Raw genomic sequence first — 13,263 nt, 5'->3', positions numbered from 1 at the left:
CAGCCGCAAACTACTGATCACCTATTATACATCATTAAAAAAAAAAAAGGACTTTAAATATAAAAGCTAACCATGTCACAGTTTGAACTACTTGTTTTCACCTCGTGTCCCTGAGATTCTGTTGCGTTCTGCACCGTGGGAGCCCATCACTCTCAGCCAACTGCTCTCGGCCACATATTGTTGTACCCATCATGCCAGCATTTCAGGAGCTGTGATCTATTTTACATGGATAATGACACAGAGTGGATCTTAGGGGCAGGTGAAACATTTTAATTCCATTTGAATATTTTTGGGCATTCTAGTCTGACCAGTCATTTTCATCAAACTCTGAATCGTCCTCTGAATCGCTGTACTCGACCGCAATGCGCCGGGAGAGAATGGTGGCCACGTCATTACCAACGGGCTCACGCTTTGCTTCCTGTTCACGCTGCTCTTGCACTTTTTTAAGCTGAATTCCTGCAATATAAAATTCTCCAATTATAATTTATTTAAATTGTGCAGCACTATCACAATAAATGGGGTATGAACTAGTTCAATTACAATGAACTGATAATATGAACATGATAACAATGAACTAATATACAACTAGACTAACACCACACGTCCATTTACAAATCTGGGCGCATTTAAGCCACACTGTACGAATCATCTTTACGTGACAGCCCTACAAGACTCACTATGTGTCAAAAATATACACATACATACACACACTATATGGACAACAGTATTGGGACACCAGATCATTACACCAAAAGGGACTTTAATGACATTGCATTCTAAACACATAGACATTAATATGTAGTTGGGTATACATATATACACACACACTGTATTTTATCTTTTAATTGTACCAACTTGTTCTTACCCATGCGTATGGCAGAAAGAAGATCACTACGGGCATCGCTAGTCAAGCCCAGCATATGTGCACCCTCATGTCGTTTTGCTTCTAGCACTTTAGAGAAATGCATAGGAGACGATGACATAGAGAAAGCAGGTGCAGGAGGCCCTGGCGGTGGAGGAGGTGGGCCAGGAGATGCAGAGATGGTGAGCCCAGACGGAGGTGGAGAAGGGGCATAGGGAGATCCAGATACGTGTCCTGCTGGAGATGCTGGTGTCGGATGCTGTAGAGGACTAACAAAAGCAGTTTGAGCAGAAGGTATCAAAGGTGGTGGCGGTGGAGGTGGAGATCCTGTGGGGTAATAGTCCATCAACTGGGAAGGATGTACCCTCCTGAAAAATGGATATAATGGAGTTAAACTGTGCAGTGATTAATACAATAACACTAGGGATGCACCGATATATCGGTGGCCAAAATATATCACCGAAAAGGGCATTATCGGCAAAATGCCAAATTACAAAAAACGACCGAAAATAACCGTCCGCAGGCGCATGCTTACCTGCCTGCACACTGGGCGAGCAGCATCTCTTGTACCGGCCAGGGGAATCAGGAACCCAGCGGAGCCACATGACTCTGCTCTGTCCCTGCTTCCCTGAGTGGGACAAGAGAAGTTGTTTGCATATAGTGTGAGAGCAACACAGAGGAAAGTAGCAGGGCCCCTACGGAAGTCTGCGAGCGAGAGATCTACAGTTCAGGTAAGGGGGTGGGGGGAGGGTGTATGACTGAGTATCTGTGAATTAATATGAATGAGCAAATTAATATTTGTGAATGAGTAAATGAATGTGTGGTGTGTGGGGGGGGCATGGCATAGGGAGGCTGTAATCGCACTCCTATCATGCCCAGGCTCCATCATGTACTGGTTGCCTGGGCATGATAGGAGTGTGATTGCTGTTAATCATATATATAGTAATATTGTTATTGATTTTTTTTTATCCAGTTTTGGTGCGTTAACCACACTTTTATTAAAAGTAAGTAACATACCAAATTGCATAGAAAATTCAATGCAATTCAATAACAATTTTACTATATATGATTAACAGCAATCACACTCCTATCATGCCCAGGCAACCATTACATGCTAGAACACCTAGTGATGATAGGAGTGTGATTTAATTTTTTCGTCCAATTTTGGTGTGTTACTTTTATTAAAAGTGTGGTCATTTTTTATTTTAAGGTGAGGGGGGTCATTTTCGGTTTGGGCCAAGCGAATGCTGAATTTTCAGTTTTGGTCCAGAATTTTCATTTCGGTGCATCCCTAAATAAAACAATTCTTTGTGAACTTTGAGAACCCACAAATCAGTAAGTCTTGGTGCTTTCACCAACAGATAAAAAAAAAACAAAAACCAATATATTCAATCATGTATACTGCATAATTTAAAATGATTTTATATTTATGTTATATCAATTATAACCCCTTAGTAAAATGTTGCAGGAAATGTAATGTTTTTAAATATCATTAACAGCAGTAACACACGCTGGCTGCAACACCGGAGAGCTTTTGAAGGCTGCCTTCTATTGGTTAAATGTTATTTTTTTAAACTAACCCTTAAGGGAATGAACAGGTGCATTATATGACTTTTAGTGCTTACAATGAAGATGCACAATTACAGGAAGAGCTTTGACATACCTGGGGTCAGACGCTGGGACAGGATGCTGTCCTTCCATGGCTGGTGGAGGTGGTGGAGGCTGCTGAGGTCTGCTTAGGGTGCCATGCCTTAGTGTCCCAGATGAGGACCTATAGTCATGTTCCTGACTCTGGTTGTGAAGTTGGGGCTCTCCTGATCCCACATAGGTTGGCGTCATGGATTGTTGGTGAATGGAGTGATTTGGAGTGGCAGGATAGGAATAATCGGTCACATCAGACACATGAGACCTTAAAAAGAAAGGAGAGGTATTAGAGTCACGATATTTTCGAACTCGCTGCCACACACATGAGTTAGGGGATTCAAAACAAATGCATTTTTCAGTAGCAAAAACACAAAAACTGCAAACTTCACTCTGTTTAATCCACTGCCAATGTATCTTCTCTGCCTTATCAAGCATTACTAGTAATAAGGTGCGGACTATATGCAGACCGGACCACTGTGTACTGTGTAAGGGGTTTATTCACCAAATAGACAGTTGTGGTTCTAGTGCCTTGACTTCGCTATACATTATGAAGGGTCATCTCCAATAAGCTTTTGCAACAGGTAGAGCTTGACTGTCCCCCTACAATGCATAGTTAATTCTGTGAGACTTCTACACAGTCTTCTCACCCATTAAACTACACATTATGCAGGGCCAACCTTCTTGCCAGGGTTAGCCCTTGTGAATTCTGACGCGAGCAAGTTCAAACCATAACTTCTCGGGTCAACTCTCCCTTGAGTTAGTGGACCCCAATGTTAATAGGTCTTTTGTGCCTTCTAATAGGAGGAGATCCAGCTAAGTAGTGTTCTTGCGTAGCGACCACACTTTTTTTTTACCAATAGACAAATGCAGAAAATCCCTGAAAAGGACCACAGCCAGCAAAAAAGTAACACGGGGTAGTTTATCACCATGTTAATTGCACATCATGCAATCCACACATGCTCTCAACACCGAAATATGGCAGGAGCCATGCCACTGGCCAACACAAAGGCAAATATGACCGACCCTCATGGAACATTCTTTCATGCTTCCGCTCTGATCCAGTGTTGGTGCAACTGTACACACGTGTGTCTGTAACGTGGGGTCTCCCCCTCCAGATGTTCTGTTGTGCCGGCTGGAGACTCATTTCTTTTAATTCAAACCGTGATCTTCAGGGTGATTTTATGTAATGTACAACTCAATCCTTTCGTTTTAAACATGAAATTTGGGACTAGATTACCAAAATCTGATATGTTTAGACGTGTAAAGGACTAAACTCAAGCAATGATTGTGAATCTCATCAACAGAGTCGGTTACATACGAGACAGGCTATGGTTCTATTTCTGGTTTAGGTTTTCATTTCAGCTTCCAACTGGTTACAATCTAGATCACAACAGGAACGTACACGGCAACCTCAAAGATTATACATGAAACAGAACCGCAAAATAAGAGCCTTAATAAAGGAATCTCTCTTAATGGCCCCTTTATCTTAGATTGTTTTAAATATTTAGATGCTGAATAATTAAATAAGTCTACGTGGAACAAAAATCCTTCCCCAAAGCAATGGTAATTCTAGCTATTTTGCAGACTGAAGAGGAAGTAATGAATAACATATCAGAATACATAATGAATGGTAAAAGCGCCACAGACTGCTGGGAGCAATCATATAATCAGAGTCTGCCCGGTGTCCTCGGTATCTACGAGGCTTCCAGGAAAAGTCATGCTCCTCCGTTTGATTATTTTTGTAATCGCTGGAAGTTGTTACGCAAAGTTCTGTGATACAAGGCACACATAAAAGTATCTATTTACTATAAATTTACTGAGCCGAGGGCATAAAACCGAGGAGACCTTGGTTCATCTCATATGAATCGGGAAACTATGTCTTTAGTCATGGGACTTGGCTCAATCTTGCTTTTCCCAAAATGAAGTCCATATTGATTAAACATTATTAAACTGTGCATATTGCTGGTACCGCAGATAAGGCTCTCTGAGGTATGCATCCCACAAAGGAAACGTGTGCGATATTAAACTTGGATGAGACATTTTACGTTAAATAAAATGTTTTTGTATGTTAAGTATTTTATTAGAATAGAAAACCTATTCATATAAATAGTTGTACAAAAAAAATATATAAAATGATCAACCCGACACGGTCTGTTTTTCCATACAGCAAAGTCTAACACAAAAACTCTTCTGAGCGGTTCTAAAAGGAAAGGCAGAGGCATTGTCCACAGACCTAGTATCAGGAGATAACGAGCCCTCAGAAGATGCTCCCTGGTATATGTTAGGAGACAACCTGTTGTCTGGCCGAAGCTCTTTGTCAAAAGCCATTATGTTCCATTCTTGCCGTCTGTTCCTGGCTTTCCTCACTTTTTTCACCTCTCGAGTCGTACCGTCTACACGCTTTTGTTCCTGATTGCATCAAGAGAAGAAAGAAACACAAACCCACAGGAAAGGAAAAAAGGGGGGGGGGGCAAAAGTTCAGAGATGTTCAGAAACAGAAAACATTTCTTTAGGTTTGATAAAGCAAAAGAATAGTTAGTATGGGAGGGCACAACGGGCTACAGTATTATCTAAAGGCAAAAGAAAGACCCCACTTGTGTTTTTCTACAACTAGTTCTGCTAATTTTTACAAATGACATTGGTAGATTAGATATTTCCAGCTAATGGTAAAAGAAATGTAAGCCATTGACAAACCCGAGCACACTAAGCATTGATTGTTGTGTGAATGTTGCATTGGTTAGACAATTATTGTAACAGTCATTAATGGCACTTGCCAATTCAACCAAAGTTAACATACTGATGCCTGTAGACGTGGTGTTGAAAGGGAACCTGTATTAGTACCACGGAAATATCTGGCCAAAGAGCAGGGAAAGAACTTCCCCGTTGGCATATACTAGTAAACAGACTTTTTACGGACAGACCACAGTTAGTGAATATATGGGAATAATTACCTTCTGCCTTCTCTTCTCTTTCCTTTTATCTTCAGTGTCCTGTAACATCTTTTCTTTCCAAAGATCAAAGAAGTATGAAGGGTCCGTGTAAAACTTTAAACCATCTTTTCTGTCATCTCTATTTGTCAAAAGAAAAAAATAATAAATAATCTCACACACACACACACACACACACACACACGGGTTATTAATGCCCCACTTGTTTACAGGAGGTTTATAGATGGTCCCGGGTTTCTTTATTTAAATAGCTGGGCAGTTTATGAAGGTTCTGTGGTCACTGACCTGTACGGTGATAGAATATTCAGCGGCGGTGGCTTGTCGCACGTGTTATAGATGTCTGTGATAGGGTGCGGGATGCTATTCGTGGAGACGACTTGCTGATCTTGAATCGTAGAGCTTTTGAAAGCCTTCCGCATGTTAATATCTTGCAGGGAGACTACGATTTCACAAGAGATATAAAACAATGATCAAAAGCATGTTTCACGTAAAACATAAAACGAGATATATTTACATAAAATAATTCAGCGACTCATTTTCTATGCATGCTAAAAAATTTCATGATAAAATCAAAACATTTCCTCTGTTGGTACTATGAATTTAGCGTTCGATTAACAATGAACTGTGTACATGTTACACATACACAATTTTAACATGGAAGTCCCTGGATTTTGTTGACATATGCCTCAGACCAAGTTCTCAAGCAGCAACTATAATTTGTTTTTCTCTGTAATTTATATGCTATCAGCGTTTCCGAATTTCTTCCGTCTGGTCTTTAGAAGTACAAAGCATCTTTCATATATAATCCGCACAGACCTTCACTGATAAACCCGGTAGCGTTTACTGGAGGAGGCCGATATCAGCGGAGAAGAGACGGTTTCCTGATGTCGGTGTTAAGGGATGGATTAGGTTTGCAGGAACACGTTTGACTTGAAAGCCCATCACTATCTCAAGTCCATCTCTAGCTGCATTGCCATTTCAAAAAGGTTACACTTTCACGGGTGATTCAGAGAATAACAATTTAGTTTTGTACTTGGAATGGCGTTAGAAATAGTAATAGGACCCTGCTTACCAAATGTATCGTTTGTGCGATTCTCTCAATCGTAGTTTTGTCATACCCTTTGAATATAGGTATAGCAAGAAGCGCTGCGTTAATTATTGGCGCTATATATAATTATTAATAACAATCACCACACGACGCAGCCGCCGCACGCTCTCAGCAATGGCCGTGTAACGAGCGGTTCACGCATCGCTTCCGGTACAGCGATTTCATGCCGCTACCCACCCTCTTCCACGGTTGAATCCAGCTGGGTGACTTTGACGGCCAGGCGATCGATTCTGTCCTGGAGAGAATTTGCTCGGATGTAGAAATGGTTCGCCTCATTAAACAACTCGCCAAATATGTCTTCGGCATGTTTGCCTGCCAGACAAAAAAATAAAATAGTGAGAATAATCAGCTAATTTACTGTTAAATCTGTTGGCTCTGGGAAAATATGTTACATAAAGCCTGCATTTATAGCGCTTTTTTACGTCTATTCGGTATAATTTTAAAGTGGAACTCCCACCGTTTACTAGAATATTTATGTTATCAAAGGCTGTGTGCTTTTTCATACGAACTGTAGAGACGCTCACAGATCCACTATAAAGGAAATATTATACCCGTATAGAAAGTATAGTAAAGATTGACAGGTAAACAATGCTTTACCATCCGCAGAGTCATTTAGTTATTACTCAATATAGAAACAGAACATCTCCAAGTGATCAGTAAATATGTTATGACATAAGCAAATAAGCCTTGATCTTCAGAAAAAACGGAAGAGCAAAAGTTTTGACTCCTAAAATCTAGAAATACAATTATTTAAAGGAGGAAAGATGTCATTGCAACACTAAATCACAAGAAAACATTACATTTTTACTCAGATATCGGCAAATAATAATAAAGCTATTTTTTTTAAATCCAATTTGTGTTACAGAAACCGGGCACTTACTCAGACTGCTAAGCTGGCGTATAATCGCGGCAAGGGTGCTGTTGGTTACACATTCCAGTTCGCTGGTGATCCCGTTGGGTATTGATCCACGACAAAGGTGCCTGGGCTCGATATTTCTCTTAACCAACGGCATGGCTCCGAATCTGTGACAAAGAATGGCCGTGAAACTCATGAACAGCACTCTGACACGGCGAAATCAGGTGAACGCATTCAGATCCCACCAACTACTTTACCAACCCCAGCAAAAACTAAAAGACTCAACATCTGAACTGCTGGAGGATCATGGTGAAGAACCTCTGTTCTTCACAATGAGTAACATTAAGACAGACCAACATTTCTCTCTGCTAGAAGAGATACTAATAATGTACAGTCAATCCCCACTATTTCGGGGAATTAAACCGTAGCCCACTTTTTTGCTATTTACGCTCGCACCTCATGGGTAGGCAGCCATGTGCACAGAGTCCCCATCTTACATCACAAACGGGATAAAGGGGTCCAAGCGTAGGACACGCGTGTCGTCGAGTGAGCATAAGCGTTAGGAGGCTGTGACGAAGCTTCTTGATAAAGTACATGTTTCAAAATGTGACAGCGTATTGGGAGACCAAACGATTGTACATGATGTACTATCACAAAGAAAACCGGTATAAAAATCCATTTATAAAACGAACAGCGTAAGGAATAAGCCGTTTACAAGAAGGTTGCATGAAATGAGTCTATGGTGATGAGTAGGAATAGTGTGTGGTGAACAGGGACCCGCAGGAGCCGAATCCACATTTTTCCCATAGATCAATGGTTCTGGATTCACGATTTCTGTATTCACGGGGGATTCGAGGACTCTAGCCTCTGCGAGAAGCAAGATTGGGTCTAGAAAGTAGGGCTGCAACTAACGATTATTTTAATAATCGATTAGTTGGCCGATTATTTTTTCGATTAATCGGATAAAAAAAATGCAATTTTTTTTAATTTAAAATAATGTAATAAAAAACGTACAATTTACACTTTCATCTCTTTATCGCAATGGCCTCTCGCTATTCACCTTCTTATTTTACTGACATAATAATAAAAGCTGGGAAAAGAAAAAATGTCGGTGCGCTAAGCTAGTCTCAGGCTCAAATAATACAAATGTGTAATACGAGGCCTACCAAACAGTGTGAGCGCGCTGCTAATACAGTGTGTTGGCTGTACAATGTATACAAAAAACAAAAACTGTCTGCGCTTCTCACCCTAATAAAGTTGCCAACAAATATATAAACATAATATAAATGAGAGGTTTTGGTTATATGAATTGGCCAAAGCATAATTAAGCTCACCCGCCACGTCAAGGCACACTCTCAATAGGGTGAGAACCTACTCTCACCTCCTACATAGTGGGCACACAAAGCAGTTTATACGGCTACCAAAACCTTATTAATGTGTTTTGGTAGCCGTATAAACTGCTTTGTGTGCCCACTATGTAGGCGGTGAGAGTAGGTTCTCACCCTGTTGAGAGTGTGCCTTGACGTGGCGGGTGAGCTTAATTATGCTTTGGCCAATTCATATAACCAAAACCTCTCATTTATATTATGTTTATATATTTGTTGCCAACCTTATTAGGGTGAGAAGCGCAGACAGTTTTTGTTTTTTATAATAATAAAAGCTACAAGAACCCAAACAGTGTACAAAGTTATTAGTAAATATTAATTCATATGTTAACTATTTTTCATATTTAATAAAAACTGAGAAAAAAGCCTTGTTTATATTTTCTTTTATTTACTAAACTGCCCCCAGTTATGCACATCTTACCCCCAGCTTGCCACTCTGCCCCCAGATATGCCTTATACCTCCTATATGCCAGAGATTCCACTGTGCCCCCGATATGCCTTATACTCCTTATATGCCAGTGATATCCAACTGAGCCCCCTGATATACCTTTTATCCCCAGATATGTCTTATGCCCCCCTGATATGCCTTATAACTTCCAATATGCAACTCGCCCCATTTATGCCTTATACCTCCCTATATGCCACTGTGCACCCTGATATGCCACTCCGCTCCCCATAAATGCCCTGCACCACCCTGAAATTCTCCCCGATTCACCACTCTGCCTCCCCCAGATATCCCACTCTGAAATTCAATATACCCCCCATACACCACTCTACCTCCCCTATACACCACTCTAACACCCCCAGATATGCCATTCTGCCTTCCTGAAATTCATTATACCCCCATACACCACTATAACTCACCCATACACCACTCTGCCTCCTCCCCCCACCCATACACCACTCTGCCTCCTCCCCCCTTCCATACACCACTCTGCCTCCTCCCCCCTCCCATACACCACTCTGCCTCCTCCCCCCTCCCATACACCACTCTGCCTCCTCCCCCCTCCCATACACCACTCTGCCTCCTCCCCCCTCCCATACACCACTCTGCCTCCTCCCCCCTCCCATACACCACTCTGCCTCCTCCCCCCTCCCATACACCACTCTGCCTCCTCCCCCCTCCCATACACCACTGCCTCTCTCCCGACTACCTGGTATTTTGTGAACCTCCGTTGCTGACAGGCACTTACACTGCAGCTTCATAGAAGCCTCAGCGTAAGTTAAGGACAGAAAGAGAGAAAGAGAGAAAGAAAAGAAAGAATTTTTATTTAAAGATGGAAGGATTCTCTGGGAAGGGCCTGGGCACTAGGCAATACTAGAAGAGTCCGTATTACACTCTGAAAATATCTTTCACCCCGCTACGTTCACATATACCGATCGACCTACAAAAATAACATTTCTTTTGGCATAACGTTAAAAAAAAAAAAAAACCACATTTGGCAACACCTCTAAACTACCCCAACAATGACAATCCAGAAAGCAGAAACCATGTCAGGACCGACACCGCTCCAGGTTATAGAGATATTTATGGTAATTACTTTCTTGAAGTGAGATGAGAGATCTTTTAATATAAATTACTATACTTTATTACATAAATGTTTTTAATGAATTTCTAAATTTGGAGTGAAATTATTTACCATCTATAGTTGTGGTAGTGAGATGACGTATAATACATACAGCTCATTCACTACAGGTTATGGGGTGACCTTCTACAGGAGTATTTTTACGTGTCCCAATATCTGGTCAAAAACCCAATCATATCGTTCAGCAAAGTAGCAGCCAATATTACACCGATCAGCCATAGCATTATGACCCCCTTCCTAATATTGTGTAGGCCACCAAAACAGCCCTGACCCGTCGAGGCATGGACTCCCCCTAGACCTCTGAAGCTGTGCTGCGATATCTACACCAACACGTTAGCAGCAGATCCTTTAAGCCCTGTAGGTTGTGAGGTGGGACCTCCATGAATGGATCCGGGTGCCATGTGTTCTCCAGGTAAGCGACGAACACGGCTGTACAAGTGATGTAAAAGAAAACTGCATTCATGAGACCAGCCACCTTCTTCCATTGCTCAATTCTTCTGCTCACGTGCCCATTGTAGGCGCTTTTGGCAGCGGCCAGGGGTCAGCATGGGCACCCTGACCAGTCTGAGGCTACACAGCCCCATTAGCACATCTCTTACCTTCTTAGGTCCTACGGTGGGAGCAGTCCTAACTGCCCCTACAGAGAGCAAGCAGGGTGGCAGACAACACAAGATTGAGTACAGATACCTTGCCAACCCCTGTCAAATATACAGTCTTTCCCCCACATAATTAATGAGAAGATATATGAGGGCTGGGCATTAATGAGAATGTCAAGTACTTTCCAGCAGAACAGCACTGTTATGACTGTATAAAAATAATCCCCAATAAATTATTGTACAGAGCTGCGGAATATGATGGCGATATATAAAACAATAAATAATAATAATAAATGCTTCTGACTTGGCACAAAATACTATAAACTATGCAAAGGTGCCACAGGTAAACCCTGGCCACTTGAATCTACAATGGCCTTGTATCACCAGCTGGCCCTTTTACATGGACTAGTGGGAAAGTTGTGTGGCACCTCATCTATTTTACTTAAAATATTGTGGACTGAGGCACAATGTCAGAGAAGGGTTACCAAAACAACGGCCAGAGATGCCAGGCTTAGAAGGGGTGCTTCGCCAACATGAGTGGCTTGCAATAACCTTCAGAAAATACAACGTATGTCTGTTGACGGCAATTTACTTTGAGCCAAAATGTCCCATGCATGTCCGTGGCCAACCAAAGGTCCTACAGAACAAAGGTTTAGAGGCAAATAACAAGAACGTGGGATTTGGTCCGACAAATCAACTGCTACATCTGTAAACCATCACAAGAATGTGCCGGCCTGGTACCAAAAAGCGCCAGTGCTGCAAATTAGTCTTAAATTCTCTTTGGCATCAAATGGGACAAAATGTTCGTTTTCAAAACATGAATTGGATATTTTTTGGAAGTCTTGCTCCCAGATGGTCCAGGAAAATCCATACACAAGGATTCAAGAAACACATTTTCAATTTAAATCCCCCCAAAATCCCATTCTTTAAAAAAAAACAAAAAAACCATAATATACTGGGCAAGCTCAGGAACGTCGTTAAAGGGATTAAAGAGGTTGAAACATGTTTGATGTAAACAAGTCGGATATTTATTTTAGAAATCTATTCGCTTTGTACAGAAATAACATTGGCAGACTTAACAATATACTGTCCCTTATCAATTACGTAAATATTTATAATCGTTTTGATTTGCATAGCACCACCGTATTCCGTAGCACTGTACAACAGCTTAACGGGAGATAAGTAGTGCAAAAAGTGAAGATGGTGCCTGACTGGCCTTAATGTAAACAAAGTGTAAGTTTAAAGGGACACTCGTATGACAGATGTCTGTCCTCTTTAAAATCGTCATTTGATCCCTCCTTGCAAATGAATGAAGGGATTCTACAGAATCCCCCCATGCAAGTAGGGCTGCAACAACTAATCGATAAAATCAATTATAGATAATGAAAATCGTTGCCAACAAATTTCATTGATTACTTGAATCGATTTTATAGATTATGCCGAATTTGCTCGATTATAAGACGACCCCCCAAATCTGAATATTAATTTAGGAAAAAAAGAAAAAGCCTGAATATAAGACGACCCTATAGGAAAAAAAGTTTTACCAGAAAATGTTAATTCATGTAAACTTTTTTTTTTTTTTAATAAAAGCTATGATTGAGAAAAATATTTTGGTTTTATTTCCTTCTATTTCCAAACCTGCCCCCCCAGTTATGCACATCTGCCCCAGAAATGCCTTATACCCCCTATATGCCACTGTGCCCCATGATATGCCTTTTAACTCTATATGCCACTGTGCCCCATGATATGCCTTTTAACCCTATATGCCACTGTGCCCCATGATATGCCTTTTAACCCCCTATGTGCCACTCTGCCTCCAGAAATGCCTTATACCCCTATATGCCACTCTGGCATTAAGGGGGTTAAAAGGCATATTATGGGGCAGAGTGGCATATAGGGAGGATTAAGGCATTTCAGGAGGCAGAGTGACATTAAGGGGGTTAAAAGGCATTTCATAGAACACTCTGCCTCCAGAAATGCCTTATACCCCCCATTTAACACTCCCCTGCCCCCCCCAACTTACCGGTGCTTCTGACTCGCCTGTCATGCAGCCGGGGCAGGGTGTAGATGTCTATGCGATTCGCGTAGACAACTTACACTGCAGCCGGAAGGAGGTGCAGCTAGCAGCGGGGGTTGTCTGCGTCCATCGCGCAGACCTTCCCCGACTGTCAGATCTCTCATCTACACGCTGCCCCGGCTGCACACCGGGGATTCAAAAGCACCGGTAAGTGGGGCGGGGGGGAGACAGGAGGATCCAGGTCCCCTGCAGCTGCGGGGG

At 41.7% G+C, this 13,263-nt stretch overlaps 1 protein-coding gene across 3 annotated transcripts; it reads right to left on the bottom strand.

The window, feature by feature from the left end:
- Positions 1-298: 298 nt before the first annotated feature.
- Positions 299-7,575, bottom strand: LOC149288967 (actin-binding protein WASF3-like). Of its 3 annotated transcripts, none has more exons than XM_089491268.1 (8): positions 7,443-7,575; positions 6,740-6,874; positions 5,740-5,893; positions 5,458-5,575; positions 4,740-4,915; positions 2,526-2,771; positions 866-1,227; positions 299-456 (listed from the first exon to the last, which is right to left on the bottom strand). In XM_089491268.1, exons 1-8 carry the CDS (start codon positions 7,573-7,575, stop codon positions 299-301), a joined length of 1,482 nt encoding a protein of 493 aa, XP_089347394.1. The 3 variants fall into 3 exon arrangements, with proteins under 3 accessions (XP_089347394.1, XP_089347392.1, XP_089347393.1); XM_089491266.1 differs by having other exon boundaries at positions 866-1,257; positions 2,538-2,771; XM_089491267.1 differs by having other exon boundaries at positions 866-1,264; positions 2,551-2,771.
- Between the last annotated feature and the right edge of the window lie 5,688 nt (positions 7,576-13,263).

This window comes from Sceloporus occidentalis, unplaced genomic scaffold (assembly GCF_023333645.1).
Source record: "Sceloporus occidentalis isolate IW3139 unplaced genomic scaffold, rSceOcc1.0.p SCAF_49, whole genome shotgun sequence".
Lineage (NCBI taxonomy): Eukaryota > Metazoa > Chordata > Lepidosauria > Squamata > Phrynosomatidae > Sceloporus > Sceloporus occidentalis.
Note: the sequence above shows the minus strand (reverse complement) of the source record. Positions and strands in the feature narration are given on the sequence as shown.